Genomic DNA, 17,720 nt, shown 5'->3' on the forward strand with positions numbered 1-17,720 from the left:
CAAAACACGTCCATGGGGCTGCCCAGGGCTCTGGCCTCCGACGCCCTGTGAGGCCTGGTCCCTACCACCTCTCCACCCTCGTTTTACACCTGCCCGCTCCCTCCTGCCCTGCAATCAGCCAACAGCCTCCTTTCGGTTCCTGCTGCTCTGCACGCTCCCTCTGCAGATGCTGTTCCCTCTGCCAAACAAACTTCTCCCCACGCCATTCCAACCCCCTTACTAACTCCCCTCCCGCCCTGGCTGCTTTGGGCACTTGTGTTGAACACGCCCCTGGCGCTCTCTGCCTTCCCTTCTGAGCACTGCTCTCAGGCTGCACAGCAACACTCACCGGGTGACTGCCCGGTTACCTCGGCCCCACCACACACACACACAAGACTGTGAGCTCCCTTAGGCCGGTTTGCTCACTGTGGTATCCCCGGTGCCCGCACACAGAAGAGCAGAATCCACGCTGATAGGATGAGCCATAGGTGAGGGAGTGAGGCCAGGCACCTACCTGACCTGGGCAGGGGACACATGCCCTGGTTTGCTGGGGGCGGCCCAGTTTTCATCTGTCATCCGGTATAATAATAATGGTGCCCTTATTCACTCTCAAGTGTCCCAATCTGGTGACATATTAAATGGTCAGCCTAGTTATTAGAAAGGAGAAGGGCTTCACCCCAGAACTTCTGCTCCTTCCCAGCCCCCACCCTGGCTTCCCATTTTTTCCCTACAAGCCCAAAGCTTTTACTTCTTGTTCTTGAGATCTTTTTCTTCTGTTAATAATCTCCCTACATTGTCCCCAAGCCCCCAGAAATACATAAGAATTCTATTTGCCCATTTTACTGCAGAACTGTCCTCCTGGAGGGTTGCCATGGTGACCGAATGATGTCACTGCCCTGGAAACAGTTGCCTAGGAGATGAGTGATGTCACTTCCAGGAGATGATTGCCATGGAAACCCTCTTGGAACTAGGGGGTGGCCAGGAAAGTGAAGGGGGGGTGGAGGGCGGATGCAAAAGGGACAGATGTGAAAGGAGGAAGGAAAAGGGAGGGGGGAGAGCAGGAAAAAGTCCAGGAAGAGGACGGGGACCATCCCAGAGCAGCTGAAAATAACAGAGAATCACAGAATCTCCAAAATGCAAAAGCACCCAGAGACCACCCCAAGCACCTGCTTCGTTCTTAGAGGCCGCTGAGAGGTGAGGACACGCTCAAGGTCACACTGCCAGTTTATAGGTGACGTTAGAACCAAGCTCAAGGGCTCATGGCCCTCGGTTTCTTACATGGTTCATTGGTAGATTTGGGCGCAGAAATGAAGGATTCCTTTTGGTTATTTCTTTTGTCAAAATTCTGGCCTCAGATCAGTCATTTACTCATGAAGTCAACAAATTCTTACTGTGAGCTGTGTGCTAGATGCTGAGAAGAACCTGAGTGGCATTTTCATAGTTACTGTATTATTTTATATTTTTATTGTATCCCCCACTAGTGTTAGCCCCACGAGGACAGGTAATTCACCAAGGTATTCACCCCCAGCACCCTGCCCAATGCCTACCACATAGTAGGAGCTCAACATGTTTGTTAACAAGACAGGTGATAAATGCCATCATGTGGTGCAGACCCACAGTATAGGAGCCCAGAGAGGGGTTCACAGTAGCTGGCAGGCAGGTGGGATTTCCTAGGTAGGGTTTGAAGAGGCCAAGATCAGAAAGCCATTCCGGAAGGCAGAGTAAAGACCTGAGCCAAAGTGAGAGCAGGCTCAACAGGTGGGTCCAGCTGGGCATGCTGTGGTCCACCTCTTCAGTCATCCTGTAGCTGTAGCCCCTACAGGTACCTCCCTTCTGGTAGAAGGAGCCCCGAGGATCGAGGATCAGAGGAAGACAAGCATCAAGGTCCATGTCCCTGGATATGCCTGGGGGTGGGGGTGGGGCAGCAAAAAAAAAAAAAAAAAAAAGGCTGATCCAGCTGAAGAGGCAAATGTAAAGGAGAAGGTAACAGAGAAGTGGGCTGGAGGGAGGAAGAGGTCCCATCAGTGGAGACCTGGACTGTCAGGCTTCCAGCCTCTGCCTGAAGGTGACACATTCATGACAAGAGCAAGGGCCTTGGAGCCCCACACAGATGCTCTGCCCCTTCCCAGCTGTGTGACCACATGAAAGTCACTTTTCCTCTTGGAGCCTCCTGATTGGAGCTACAGCCCAGTTCACAAGTATGTTAGCTCTGAATTGAAATGCATGTAAAGCCCCACTTTGCAGGTGACCGCTGAGTCACCCGCAGAAGGCAGTCGGCAAACGTCCTTTCCCTCTCCCTCCTGGTACAGCCTCTGCCCTTCAGACCAACATGGGAGCTGTACTTTGGGAAAATGAACTTGACAGTGGATTCCTTCGTCTTTAGCTCCCCAGCCTTTTGGAGCCCTTGCTTTGCTTGGCAACACAGGGGCCCATGGTCCAGGGGAGGTGGAGGGGAGAGGTGCCCGGTGACTAGGAATAATCAGTCAAGTCTGACCCACAACCGCCCGGCATGGGGGCCTCAACCAGATCAGAAGTTTCATAAGAGACGCCATTTCATTAGGCCCTGAAGGAAGGATTTGATTTGGGTAGGATGTCACAGAGGCTGGAGAAGAAAAGACAGAGACCAGAGAGGCAGAGGGGTTAGCTATTGTTATGACTTTTCTAGAACTCCTTTTCTCCAGGTGGGGATCAAAAAACCCATGGTGCGGTGGGAAAAGCCTTGAGGTAGGACTGACCCGGTTTTATCTCAGTGTTACCTCTTACCAGCTACGTATACCACCTGATACCTCATCTCCTCATCTGTTAAAAATAGTAACGTTCTGGGACTTCCCTGGTGGTCCAGTAGTCAAGACTCTTGCTTCCATTGCAGGGGGCATGGGTTTGATCCCTGATCGGGGAACTAAGATCCTGAGAGCCGCGAGGCCCTTGTATCATTCCTACCGTCCAGGGTTGCTGTAAAGACTCAGAGACCATGCACTTAAGGTGCCCAGAACACACAAGGTGTTTGAAATGGTTGTTTCCATCAGCCCAACGGCTGTTCTTTGTAACAGAAGATGATCTGTTCAGTCCCACTCAGCTGTGACTCAGTGCCTGTGCCTGCCCCATAGTTTGGAGGTCTCCTGAGAACTGAGGACCCCCTTGGCCTCTGAATGGCAGGTCCTGACAGCTGAACGTAGCCTATTTTACAGAACCAAGAGGCATCCTGAGCTTCCCAATCCCAAGTGACTTAAGATGGCCAAGTATTTACCCGACAATAGCTCCATTATCAAGAATCCTACCCTTTCCTCCAACTCAAACAAATGGACCTTTGAGCAGGGTTTGAGGAGTAATTGAAAATCTGAGCATTAGTTAGCATCAATACATTTAAACGTTCCTTTCCAAGTGTAATTCATTCAACTCTAAGTGAAAATATTAAAAGCACTGGAAGTGTCCCCAGAATAGGATGTGTGTCACATCCAATTTTTCTTCTCAACCCCAAGACTGTGGCCCGGTGAAAAGAACCATAAACAAGGATTTAGGGGATCTGAGTGCTAGTCTAGGTTCTGTCACTAACTTTGCAGTGAGACTCTGGGAAAGCCATTCGTTTCTCTGGTCTTGTTTCCCTTGCAGTAACACTGAGATGACCCCATCTCATTTCATAAATTTATCTTGACAAGCTTTGTCTTTTTCCTTTGATCTTGACAAGTTTTAAAACATCAGAGTGTGCAGAACGGGAATGAAGCCTTTGAGATCACACAATAGGGAAGGCTTCAGCTTTACACCACGTGTAATTTCAAGTCCTCTCAAAGAACCCCATTTACCACTTATAGGGCTGATTGGAATTATGTGCCCATACTTCCCCACACCCCATTCCCAGACCCAAGAGGATGCCTTGCACATGGTACTTTGCGTTGAATTAAATCTTATATTCCAAATCCTACTCTTAAAAAACGAGGGGCCTGAGCCTCAAAGGTTGTCAGCTGCCTGGAGCCTACCAGAGGGCAGTTAGGACTCTGAATTAGAGGTCGTGGGCAGAGGCTGTCCTGTGGCACCAGCTGATTCCAGAGGTCCACCACCTCTGCACCTCAGTTTCCTCCCCTGTAAGGTGGGGACAAAACTTTTCACAAGATGGTTGTGAAATGAAAACGTGAAGTGCTTTTTCTAAAGCCCTTTCTGTGAAGTGCACTCCAAATGTACAAAGTTTCAACGTCTACGAAATTTTATCAAAGCCAAGTGCCTTAGGCACATAAAGCTCATGGCTTTAAAATACCTGACCTGCTAATTGAAGCAAAACCCGGTAACGATTTTTGCTGGCAATTAGGTCAATTTGAAATAGGCTTCCTAAGGACTACTTATTAGCATGTGGGTCATCCCTCTACTTCAGGATGAGAAAATAGGTTAAATGTCCATGGTTAAATGTCCATGCTCCACCACAGTGTAGGTTCAAGGACCGAGACTGGGCGTGGCCACCTCCACCAGCCTAGTGTCAAGCTTCAGTCAAGAATAAGGTGTTTAGGGCCTTTGTGTACCTGAACCAATCCACTCGACAAGCACGTCCGGTCCCGAGCACCACGCTGGAGGGGACAGAAATCATGAGTGGCTGGAGTCCACATCACCCGGGGAAGGAAGAGTCCATTTGGTGACGCAGGGCCTCAGGAGCAGCCTGGGGTGCAGGCAGATGGGGAAAGTGCACTAGAGGCCAGGCCATTCTCTTTCTTAAACTCAGAGGGAGGTCTGCTGTCTTATTTTTTAAAGAATACTCAAAGCTTTCTTAATAATGATCACTAAAGTTTATTTCAGGGATCCAAGTTGTGTCCCTAATTAACGTTTTATTCCATCTAGTGCAAAAGAATATTAAGAAAAACTGAGAACATGTACCTACTTTGAGTGATACATAGTAACCAATGTTCCAGTAGGCTGAGTGGAGCTACACCCTCAAAGTCAGACACACACCCACCTTCCAGAGGGGCTGTGCCATGGAACACGGCATTGGGGTCTGCTCAGCTCCTCCCGTACAGGCACCAGCAACAGAAAGAGGGGATCAGAGAGGCTGTTAGCTGGGTTCACACAAAACTATTTAAAATTCATGAGTCTTTTGTATACACTGCAAAACGTGTGATGGAATCAGGGGGCACCAAGACTCGTTATTCCAGAAATGCTTCAGGGTTTGAGAGATCAAACCAGGATTCAAAGAGGTGAGCCATGACAGGGCTCCTTGAGAGCGGGAAAAACAAAGACCATACACACAGAGATAATATCCCCAAAGCAGCATTTATTTACCCACTAATTCCAAAACATTTAATTTAGAAGTCTGGCATTTCATAATTACCCATCTTGATTGACATGGGCTGACACACATGGTGCTGTCAGGATACACAAGGACAATAGCCAAATAGTTACAAAAAAATAAATCCATGATTCTTAAAACAGTCGCAACCAAAAAAAAAAGTTACAGGTATCAAAACTTTAGATGCATTGCATTGAAAAGAAGGTTTGTGCACATCATAATTTAAAGAGGCAAACAAGGCGCTACTGAAACCTCACGTTAAAGTTTATTATTAAGCTGATGGAAAGGAGCAAGTGGTCTCTCATATCAGCTTCCCTTAACAGTTTTCCATTAGCTAAGAAAGAGGTGGGAGGGGTGAATTCACTTTTGCATGCACAGATGTACTGCTTTAACAAAACACTAGCAGCTGGTTTTAAGTGGACCATTTAAATACCAACTGTAGCCTGTGTGGTTAATTCTCCTAACTTCCCCGAGGCTTTCGCCTGCACTTCACCCAGATCAGCAGGCACAGGAAAATGCCTCCTTCAGAATGCACCTGTCTGCACAATTCAGAAAGGGAGCTCCCGTGGGCTCAAAGCAACCATCAGTCCAGCAATGCCCATAAATTTACCTGGAACTGCTTCCCGGGGGCGGAGAGCAGATCTGAGTAGCTGTGCTGCCATACAGATAGGTTTAGCACTAGATACTTAGTGACTGTGGCGAGGAAGGACCGGTGGTGATGGGGTGGGGGCGGGGGCTGGCCGAGGCGCTCAGTTGCCTTCTCCGGCTTCCTCGTCCTGCTGGTCGCTCGTCCAGAGGGTGAGGTTGTCTCGCAGCAGCTGCATGATGAGCGTGGAGTCCTTATAGGAATCCTCGTTTAGTGTGTCCAGCTCGGCTATGGCGTCATCGAAGGCTTGTTTGGCTAAGAGGCAGGCCTGCTCGGGCGCATTCTGGATCTCGTAGTAGAACACGGAGAAGTTGAGGGCCAGGCCCAGCCGGATGGGGTGTGTTGGCTGCATGTGTTCCTTGCTGATTTCGAAGGCTTCCTTGTAGGCTGCCTCCGAAGCTTCGACCACACTGTTTTTCTTCTCGCCGGAAGCCACCTCTGCCAGGTAGCGGTAGTAGTCGCCCTTCATCTTCAGGTAGAAGACCTTGCTCTCATACTGGAAGTCATTGCAGTTCTTGATGAGGAACTTGTCCAGCAGGGCCAGCACATCATTGCACACTGTTTCCAGCTCCTTCTCGATCTTCTCCCGGTAAGCCTTAACCTTCTCCAGCTTCTTCTCATTCCCATCGGCCATGGTTTTCTGCTCGATGCTGCTGATGACCCTCCAGGAAGACCGTCGGGCACCGACCACATTCTTGTAGGCCACAGAGAGGAGGTTTCGGTCTTCATTGGAGAGAGGTTCGTTGAGCTCGGTCACCTGCAACATCCCCAAAAGATAAACACTGAGACCCGAGTCTGAAAACCCTGGAAAGAGATCTTCCCTTCAACCCAGTCAACAACCCTCCTCAAAAACAGGATTACGGACAAGCCACTCAAGAAAAACCAACTGGACAAGGATCCTATCTGAAGGGAGACTGCAGTCTAACAGAAGAGATAGATATTAACTCAAAATATTAGTGATAAGAACTCTGAAAAAGTCGTAATTTAGGCCTTCTAAGATGCCGCCTTCACCTTGGCGGAGGTGTGGGGATAAAGATGTTGATGGAACGTTGTGAGGTGCTGGTGCACAAGGAGGTGGTGGGGAAAAACCCTGAGGCTCCGCTATTCTGCGTAAGATATTCTCACAGTAAAATCATACAATTCCTTTGTCAAATGTTCAAAGGTTATCACAGACTGGAAGTCTACTTCCAGCTTTCTATTCTAGAAAGAACCAATCACACCTCCCTCAAACACTTATTAACAAAGAAGAGCTTCCCAGATGAGCTCAAACACCACACACATCTAGTGGCCAGAGTTTCACCCTGGTTACACGTGGAACCCCACCGGTAAACCCAGCCCTCCCCCAACCCAAAACGGATACATTAGTAACAGTAAAGTGTCCCCAGTCTCTGCTGAAAGGAGGCATAACTACTCAGCAGCAAGCTTTACTCTGACCTACCTGACAGGAAACCCTGACTGCCCATCAAGGATGGAAGCACCAATTATTTTAAGTGGAAACGTTAAATTTCAAATTCTTCATGATGCCAACTGCAAGCGAGCCAGCTGTGTCATCAGTAGAAGGAGCACTGGACTTTGCTGTGCTGAGCTGTGCCACCAAAAAGTCATGTTGAAGTCCTAACCCCTGGCACCCGTCAACGTAACCTTATTTGGAAACAGGGTCATTGCAGGTGTCATCAAGTCAAGATGAGGTCATACTGCATAAGGTGGATCCTAAATCCAATGACTGGTGTCCTTATAAGAAAAAGGGAGATCTGGAGATGAAAGCCATTGTCATGTGATGATGGAGGAAGAGACTGGAGTGATGTGTCCACAAAGGCCAAGGATTACAAGGATTACCAGGAGCTACCAGAAACAAGGAGGGGCAAGGGAGGATTTTCCCCTAGAGCCTTCAGAGGGAGCACAGCCCTGCCGACACCTTGATCTCAGACTCTAGCCTTCCAAACTGTGATAAAATACATTTCTCTGGTTGTAAGCCATCCAGTTTGTGGTGGCTTTGTTTGGTGGTCCTAGGAAACTAATACAGACTTAGAATCAGAAAACTCTGGGCCCCAGCAAAGCCACTAACACACTAAACTGGCCTGTATCTTCTATAAAGTGGGGGGATTCCTCAACTATGTGACCTGCTGGGAAAGGTCTTTAATTTTAAAAACAGAAAAAGAAAAAAGAAGAGCACGTAGAAAACCACAAAACTCAACAAAAAGGCATTACTTAAATCAAACGATAAGGACAGAACTTGCTCCAATGGAAGGGAAAAGCCAAGTCTGATGGAGAAACTTATTAACAACATAATAAAACAGACATGCTTACCATGGATTAAGAAGACTGAGCAGTAGAGAATCAGAAGTTTAAAAAAAAGAATTAAAAAGGATGATAGGTCTATTTGAAAAAGTAGTAGTTCAAGAACATAAGCAACAAATGTAATCATTAAGTGTGTAAAATTAGAAAACTTATGCCAAGTTCTTAAAAGTGAAACACGCAACTGTCTACCACCACCTCCCTCTTCAACAAATCCCAGACAAAATAAAAATACCAGCTCCCTCTTCTAACTTCCCCATTTCTCTGTCCCCAGAACCCCTACTCTTCTGCTGCAAATTATTAGCCAGGGATGGCCTCTCCCTCTTTGCCTAGTCAATCAGCCCAACCCACTTCCTCCTTCAGTGTGGTCTTCAGCTACAAGCCGCCCCTGACATTCCCCAGGAGGGCTGCCTGCAAGCCCGGCTCCTCATTCCTCCCCACAAAGACAGGAATGGTCTCCACGCTGGTCTAGGGCAATCCCCTCCTCTCTACTAATCCACAATCCATGCTCCCCTCAAGACCTGTAACCCCACTAGTTTTCTCCTCCAGGGAGTGCCTTTAAACACACCTGCTTACTAAAAGTATAAAGAGACATTGTAGATATTTTTCTGATAAGTTGGCCTTTTAAGGAAGCAACCTTTATAAATCAAAATTCCATCTCAAATACTATGACAAATCTCAGAATGCTTGAATCCTTTAGCATGAAACTTTTCTAGGCCAATATTCAGTAAAACAAAACATGAGGCAAGAACAGAATTTGAAAAGCTCCTCAGATCTTCCAATAAGTAAATCCAACTAAGGCCACTTGATGTTAAAATGCAAATGACATCCATAAGGAGCCACTATATACTTCATCCTGCGACCAGTAAAGCTGCTTTTGTTGGACTATTGCGAAGACACCTCAAAGTATGTCCCCAGAGCACATCATTAAAATTGAGTGCATATCTGAAATATCTATATATCACACAGTGTTTGCACAAGGGGTGGTATCATTACTCAAAAAAAATCTTAAGACATCTGGAGTTTAGCCTGAGCTAGTTGTGTGACCTTCAACAGAACACAGCTTTTCTGGGCATCAAAAGTCAAATAAGGGGGACCAGCCCAAACAGTCTCCAAGGACTTCTTCAGCTCTAAAATCCTAGGATTCCATTTTTCCTGAGCAACTATAACAGGTGTGGTAAGGCCTGAGGTCAATACTATTGAATATCAACATAAATGTGGGTGTATCTGTGGGTTCCAGGAATCCGAGGATCCCTTCTCCATCAGGAATAAACTGCCAAAAAAGGCTACTGGGCAATATTTATGACACCTTCACAAGAAAAATCATTGACTAGGAGTGTCAGTGTTTATGTAACAATCACCTGGTCGCCTGCCAGTCTGAATGAATCACTATCGGCATCAGCTGAGTGTGACTAACGGCTAAACAAGCATTGTTCTCAGAACCCCAGCCAGGGCCTAACTAGGAAATAACTGGATACGTTTAAATATAGTGTGTTTTAATACTCCTGGATTACAGCTCGGTTAACAAAAGGAAACTTATGGGAGGAAGATAGTTTTATTACTTGATCGGATAACTAAAGAAAATTGGGAGTTTTCCCCAGATTGGAAAATTATGGACTGAAGTAAAATCAGATGGCCTATTAAAACAAGATTTACAGCCAGTCTTGGCTGGTGATACTTACTGCAAATAACCTTCGCTAATGTCAGTTAGCACGAGTTCCCAACACTTCAAATTCCAAAACACAGGAGCCAGGAGACTTCAAGAGAAGTCTCGTCACCCACTAAGAGGCGCAGACACTGGGAGGCAAACGGTGTAGGGAAAGGAAAGCAGGAACGGGTCCCAACCATCCTAAGACTAAACCAGTGGGATGGCCATCTGCGGAGTCTACGGAGATGATTTACTGCATCTCAACAATCACAAGTTTCCAAATGGTTTCTAATTAGGAACAAAGACTAGACACGGATTTCTCGAGATAGAACTAGACAAAGGTTCTCAACCTTCTTTCTACTCCAACGCCAGTTCCAACACTCTCGTTTCCATTGCACACCAGCTGCGCCCAGTGCAGCCACCCCAGACATTATATCTTCACGTGGCTACACCAGCTCCAAGGGGTTCCACCACCTCTGCTCGCAGCCACTCTGCTGTCTTGTTCTCCTGCCCACCTCCCCACCCCAGGTAATCCTACTTACAGGCTTCCTGAAAACCTTAAATTGATGGACCCTTCCCATTCAGGAAGGCTCTCCTCTCATCTCCTTTGAGGACTGGACTCCCTGCCAGCCATTCTGCTCATGTACGTCCTCACCACGCAGCCTTTGGCTGCACCAACTCCCTTCACCCATTTTCTCTGCTCTGGACTACACAGCATTTCTGAAAGTCACGAACAACCTGGTCGGCTACGAATTCATTTATCTTCCTATGACACCACTGGCTTACTCAAAAATCCCTAAGGGCCTCCTCCCACTAACTCACAAGGCAATAAACTATGTGTTTGTGAGTAAAAATAGACCCGCTGCCAAAAACAGCCCAGGGACTATTTGGGAAAACTTAAAGTTCTGAATCTGGGAAACATCCAACCTCAGAAGGAACACTGAGCAAACAAAAAAACATCACCCCTGAGCTGCCAGGCCACACTGCTCAAGTTGGGGTTGATGCGACTCCTCCTGAACAGCGCTCTCATCCTTCACAGCTACACACACACAGCACAGCCACCACCCCGAACTCTACAGCTACCCACACGCACACGCTACCAGCAAGCTTGCTTTTGATATAAGAGCTTATAACAGAAAAAAACAATCCTCATGAATAATTGCATAAACATAACCACATAATAAAATCTTTAAGCTTCTTTGGCAGAACCCTGTATATATTAAAAAAAAAAAAAGTGAGCTTGAGGGATGAAAGCTTTTTTGGCTGATTGTTTCCCAAGTTAATGCCCCGAAAGTGAGGATTCTGCCTGTACCCCAGCTGGCAAAGCACCTGCCATTGGTCACCACTTGCCCAAGCCTGGAAAGACTGCCCTCTGTCTAAACCAGGGCGAGGCTGCAGTTCTGCAAGGCTGGGAGAGGGGCCAGCTTCAAGCTCAGAGCAGGTGAGTTCAGGTTATGAATATTCACTCTAAGCTTAACATTAGTCAAAATAGCTCCCTTTGTATCGTTAAGAGACCACCTTTGTCTTGCTCTGAACTTAAGTAAACATTTTCACAGGTCTTGGCAGGCATTATATACAACCCCATCTGAACAGCGTCACTCTACCCTACTGCCCCTGAGGCACCAGGACCGAAGGCTTCAGAAGCTGTGCCAGTTCCCATCACAGGGAAGTGCCAACACCCACCACCAAGGAGGGGATGCCACTGAGGCGAGGAGTGGGAGGGGCAGCCTCAACCTGGACACTTGGGAGCATCTCACCAACAACCTAGACACTGAAATTTGGGGGCCTCTAGGCTTACAAAATATACTAAAAGCAATATGGAGAAACAATTTCCTAAAACACCACAACTATAATGTAACATAGTCTTGCACTTCTCAATTCATAGCAAGAACTCAAATTCAATTAATACCTTGCTTCTTAAGCTAAAAAAACTGGTCTTCAAGAGAACAAGCAAAATCCAGATGAGTCTGCCTTTCATGCTCCCCTGTTGCAGCTAAGAACCATAAGTGGTAGATTCTGTTTTTAATCAAATTTGGCAAAAATGACTTACATCTAATAGACAGAGTTATTTGTTCAGTAAGCCCACTTATGTTAACGGCTTGGAACTTAGTCACCAATGATGACAATGGCTAATAGACCAGAAAGTATACTAGAAAAAAATATGATTCCTTAGCCTCATGGGGCATTGTCACAGTGGTTAAAGTGAGAGCTCTAAATTTGAGAGTTCAAATCTTCCCTTTACAACTCGACCTTGAGAAAATTAATCTCTTCAAATCTCATTTGTAAAATGGAGTTAATAACAGGATCCATCCAGAGTTGTTCTCAAGATTAAATGAAAATGTACACACGGAATAAAAGCTACCATTTACTGAGTGCCTAATAGGTAAAATGATAAATTTCATAAACTTGATGAATTGTAACATGGAAAACACATCTGGGGTATCCCCTCCCAAACCGTTTTTCTGGAAAAGTGTGACACTGCGGTCTACCACTAATATTAAATTCCAGACAATGATGAGAAAATACATTTTTGGTTTCCTTAAAGGAGTAGTGAGGTCCTTGACTGTGGGAGCTCTTCCGGGGATAATGCAGATGGGGACCAAATCCAGATGGGGACCACAACTCCCACGTCACTGCAGCAAAGCTATGTGAACTGTTCACCAACTTAAGTGTCTTTTAACTAATATTGCAAGAATAATGCAGAGACTTCTTCCTTCCTCAGTCAATACGTGACAAAGCGATACTTACATGGGAAACACGGCTTGCTAGTTTACATAGATTTCAAACGGTAGTACCAATGTGGCTTTAAGATGTCACACTAACCACAATTCTGGTACACCTCAAAATCATCCTTAGTTTCAATATCTGCAACATGGGTTAGGTCTCACCCTGGGTCACTCAGCTGTGCTCTCCTTTTACATACCACCTGCTCACTTCCCCACTTCCCATATCTCACAGCTGTTGGAATAACAGCCTCTGGCCACTGGTCGGACCTCTTCCCCTCCGACCCATTTCCTTAAGCTGCAGCTTTGTTGCCTGCACTTAAGATTGCTACAGATATGCATCAAGTCCTTCAGACATATTTCTCCCCGTCCTTTGTCAACCTTGTAAGCGATGTTAAAACACACCATGCCATCCCAAACAATTTTGACATTTTAAAACTTCATGATTGCCCCTATGTTTTAATATAAAAGATGACTAAGAGCAATAAATGACATGACTGAATTGTCTGTCCATGAATATTCACTAGAAATCTATCTGGTCAGTTACCCTCTTTCCTTAGACTCACTTAGTATTATGCACAAATATTTTTATGCCACTTTATGGGTTTATCTCATAGTTCTCATAAGATGGTACTGTACTCATTTTATAGAAGTTATGAATTGTATAAGGGCATTCCAAGCCTGGTCTAGAAAGGACTTGGGTCCGAGAATCTTTCACAGTGTTTCTTTCTACGTAAGGGACAAGGTACGAGATGGGGGAGAGCTGGAAGAAACGTCTTTACTTCACTTCAAAAACATTTCTTGCCCCTTCAAATTAGGAGGAGAGGCAGGGAACTGCAGTTCTCAACTGATGTGAGCCAACACCTTTGTTTCCAACATGCGTGATTTCTTAAAGCCTTACCGACAGCATCCTCCAGGTGACGCTGGTAGCATATGGAACATCAATCATTACAGGCAGGCAATATTATTAGCTACCATTTAGATTATAAAGGAAACAGAAAACAAGTTAGAATGAAAGCTGAAAGCCCACTTGATAGTAACACCAACATTACAACCTTCACGCTTCAGAGGACCAGAAGACAAGAGATGTGAGCTTCAAGGTCACAGAGTGGTGGCATCAGAACATCCCCTCACTCAGGTGCGGTAGAGAAGCCTACTTACCTGCCCTGAAGAAAACCCACACAAGCCCAGAGGGTTATCAGAATTCCAACTCTTTCCAAAAGCTATATTTTAGGTCTATGATATTAATGAAATAGGGACTGAGTCTTCTCAATAACATTAAGAATTTAACGTACAAACATCAACAGGTAAAACATGAGAAACAGTTTTCCACTGACCCTTGCCAAGTCCTTTCCAATAAATATATTCCATTAATTTAGATGACCAAAAAAAAAAAAATTCTTTAATAGAAGAAACAGGCATACTGACCAAAAAAGTTCTTATTTTTTAATAGGAGTTACCTTGAGGGAATGTTTATCACAATTCTGAAATGACATAATTAGAGTGTGCACTGAATTTTCAATGGCCTATCCGACCCATCAATCATCTCAGATACAGATATTACATATTCCCAATACATGAAAGGGTCCATTAGTTTGCAAAATCCTACCTTAATGTCTCAGAGAAAATCTGTGGACACAAGTAGGTAGCTGCAGGAAAGCATTTTTCAAGCTTGCTTTCGAAGACCAGAAAACCAATTATTTTCTCTCCAAAAACTGTATTCCATTCCGGTTACATCTCTGCATTCTTTCCTTACTTCCAATTTCAAGTTGCCTCGGGTTTCCTATAGCTCCAGAACTACCTTCTAGTCATTTTCCCTTAGCCTCAATTCACTTTGCTTCCAGCCCCATCCCTTCTTTATTCCCCAAAAGGCTCCTAAAACTGCGGCCTTCAAGTCCCACTTGCAGGATAGGCGAGGGCCTCGCTAAAATGTCCAGAGAGCGGTCTCAACACACACAATCCCAGTTCCACTCGGTGACTGGGGAGAAGAGGCGCACTTAAGTGTCACTTGCTGTGTGGAGAGAAGTGGCTTTATCCCAAATAAGCTTAAGCTCAGGACCCCTTCCAAGGAAATGCACTCAGTCAGTCCTGTTTCTGAAAAATTTGCTGAACTCATATACCCCACTTTTTTTTTTCTTATAAGACCCCCAGAATTACACAGACTTCAGGTCCCAAACCTAAATCGTCCCTGGTCTGGATGAAAAGCTCCTACCTGGCCCACAACACCATGATCAACTCCGCATCACCAATTAATCAACAAATGGGTGGTGGTGGTGGTGGTTTCCAAACACCTGGTTCAACGTGTGACGTGAACAACATGGAAAAGATAACCTTTCTTACCTGGATAATCCTAAACAGGGACCTCAACATGTTTCATATATTAATATCAAAAGCTTTAAAAGGAATTTTTCACGACTGAAATTTTACGGAGCCTCTGTATTTGTAGTTTTTTCTCTAGGAAATCCCCTCCCAAGGCCCTAAGAAGGGCAAATGAGCTATATAACCCAGGGCAGTAATTCTTGAACTTAAACCCAATAGCACTTGCCATGAGGGTTGGTTCAAGTGCAGATCTGAGTCCCACCCCCGCGAGTTTCTGAGTCTGTAGGTCTAGGGTGGGGCCCCGGCGGATCCTCCCACGTCTCAGGAGGTTGTGCACTGGGTGAACATGGCACATTGGCGGTCGCAGCTGTGGCTCTACCCCTCTGTGACCTTGACGCAGAGAGAAGTAATGTTCATTAAGAGAAAACGTGAACTACTGTGAGGAGACAGGGACAGTGAGAGGGTCACCGGAACTCTAGGTCTCAGACACGCAGGTGGTGTCTAATCCACCGCATTGGCCAGGGTGTGGCCGGCCGCGACTCCTTCCCCGGAAATGGAGCTGCAGACGAGTCTCCGCGGGTCTCGGGAAGGCAAAGGCACAAGGGCTCGGCTCCCCCAGACGTCAGGACCCGTTTTAGTCTCCGGGCAGATGGGCGCAACATCCAACCTGGGAGGGGGCCCCACGCCCGCCGCGCTCCCGCCCGCGTCCTCGTCGGACTTCAGGATGGGGGGTCTCCCCACACAATGCGGACCCCGGGCGCGGGAGAATGGAACCAGAACGATGCCGGCGAGCAGAGCAAAAGCGGATCGGCATTACACCGAGTTCAGGTCGTGGCAGCGGAAACCAGGAGAGACAGGGCGCTACTCACTAGGTGATTATTACAAGTTGGGGTGTGTGGAGGAAGGCGAGAGGGGGTGACCCAGCCTGGCAGAACGGTCCAGCAGGAGGAATGCGGCTCCCTCACGCTCCCTCGAGCACCCTTCCCCACCCGCGGCTCCGAGCTGGGATGCCGCGACGCCCGCCCACCCGCGGGGTCCCCGCCGCGCCCCCTCCCTGGACACCCTCCCGGCCCGGCCGCAGGAAATGGCGGGGCGCGCGGCGGGCGCGGGAAGCGCAGGCTGAGAGCGGGCGGCCGCGCCCAGGGGCGCGGCGGGGTTGCCCCTGGCCCGGAGGGGGCCGCCGCCCGGCCGCCCACCCCTTCCCTGCGCCGGGCCCCCGGCCGGCCGCCCGGGCTCCCGGCGCGCTCACCGCCTTCATGGCGCAGGCCATGTCGTCGTAGCGCTCCGCCTGCTCGGCCAGCCGCGCCCGCTGAAGGAGCTGCTCGCGGTCCCCCATATCGCTGAGCCCTGCCTCGCCTCGCGCCCCACTCCGGTAGCTCGCCCGCTCGTCTTCTCCGGTCGCAGGGGAGGCCGCCGCCGCGCACGCGCACTGGCTCGCCGGCCGGCCCAGGCTGCAGGCAGCAGGTAGCGCCGCTCGCCCTCTCGCTGGCTCGCCCCGCGCGCTGTGGCTCGCGCCGCGGACACCGCCTAGGGAGGACAGGCGGCCGCGCGGGGGGATGGGAGGACGAGAGGACGCCTGCGCAGTGGCAGCGGCCGGACTGGGCGGCGCGGAGCTGCGCGAGTGGGGGGGGGGGAAGGGCGGGCCAGCCCTAACGGTCTATTTCAAGGTGACGTCACCTTCTATAAATAGCTGAGGCCACCGCCCCGCCCCAGAGCCGCGCAGGCGCCTAGCGAGTGCTGCATTTAACCGCCGCAGAGGTGGAGGTGGGAGAGGGGAGGGCTGGGGCTGGGACGGCGGAGCGGGGGTGGGGGCCTCGGTGATGGCGGCCGTGCAGGCAACGCACTGTCACGGCCCCACCCGGATAGGCGTCTCTGAGTCCAGGTTAGAGGTCTGGCTTGAGAAGGGCCCCAAAAGCAAATAAACCTAGTGCTTGGGGAAGCCAGGAGGCCGCGTGCCCGAGGAACGGACGGGCCCCGGACGCGCCCCCGCCCAGCCTGGCCGATGGGCTTCTGGGGGCCACACCCTGAGCTTCAGTCAGCACTGGCCAGGCAGGATCAGGTCCGGCCTTTGGGGACAACCCCACGCACATTCACTCACTGCGTCCCCGTCCTGGGAAGTGGCCTTGTGCAGACTGTGCCTTCCACGGGAGGAGAGACTGAGTGGCCCCGCTGGGACGGGTAAGAGTCACCACACACTTGCTAGGAGCTGGCCCGGTGCTAGGCCTTTCCAGGCATGATCCTACTTAATGCTCACAACCCTCCACCCCTGGTGGACCCTGCTGGCCTCCCCATCTGTCAAAGCCAGACTAGTGACTTGCTCAAGGTTACACAGCCTGAAAGTGGTGGCAGTTTCCTCCTGTGGCAAAGAGGAGAGTGGACCAGCTGGTCACTGAGCCCAGTCCTGGCATTCCATGCTGAGGACCCCTGGTGCCAGGCGCTGGTCTGGGTCCCGGACATGGGAGGAAAATCCCAATCACTAAAGCATGGCCAGACTTAGTACAACATGCCAAGGAGAGTGCAGGCGAAGGGGCCTTATGCTCTCTGAGCATTTTATTGAGCACCTACTGCATGCTTAGCACTGGGGGAAGGAGTAGCCACAGAATAAGTAAGATACAGCCCCTGCCTCTGAGAAGCGGAGGTCTAAAAACCGAAGAGCAGGTAAGCTGGACCTTGAAGGAGGTGAGAGTCAAGGAAAAGGTGTTAGGGAGGGGGATCCAGCAAGGTTGAGGGCTTGGCAGTGAGGATAGAAACAAAATGGGGAAGAGAGAGGCCTGGCAGTGGGACATGAGGTGGGGTAGAACAAGATCATGGAATGTTTTCAGTGCCAGGCTGAAGACTTAAGGC

At 48.6% G+C, this 17,720-nt stretch overlaps 1 protein-coding gene across 1 annotated transcript; it reads right to left on the reverse strand.

Moving 5' to 3' along the window:
* Nucleotides 1–5,210: 5,210 nt before the first annotated feature.
* On the reverse strand, nt 5,211–16,402 carry YWHAH (tyrosine 3-monooxygenase/tryptophan 5-monooxygenase activation protein eta). The gene is made up of 2 exons (XM_068562283.1): nt 16,126–16,402; nt 5,211–6,648 (listed from the first exon to the last, which is right to left on the reverse strand). Exons 1-2 carry the CDS (start codon nt 16,210–16,212, stop codon nt 5,995–5,997), a joined length of 741 nt encoding a protein of 246 aa, XP_068418384.1. The 5' UTR covers nt 16,213–16,402; the 3' UTR covers nt 5,211–5,994.
* Nucleotides 16,403–17,720: the final 1,318 nt, after the last annotated feature.

Source organism: Eschrichtius robustus, chromosome 14, assembly GCF_028021215.1.
Source record: "Eschrichtius robustus isolate mEscRob2 chromosome 14, mEscRob2.pri, whole genome shotgun sequence".
NCBI lineage: Eukaryota > Metazoa > Chordata > Mammalia > Artiodactyla > Eschrichtiidae > Eschrichtius > Eschrichtius robustus.

What these genes read in the sequence shown, in the direction of transcription:
- YWHAH (XM_068562283.1), bottom strand. Translation starts at nt 16,212, where the DNA reads ATGGGGGACCGCGAGCAGCTCCTTCAGCGGGCGCGGCTGGCCGAGCAG. An exon ending in TGGCCTGCGCCATGAAGGCG is followed by an intron (nt 6,649 to 16,125) that starts GTGAGCGCGCCG and finishes GGGATGTTGCAG; the next exon opens with GTGACCGAGCTCAACGAACC.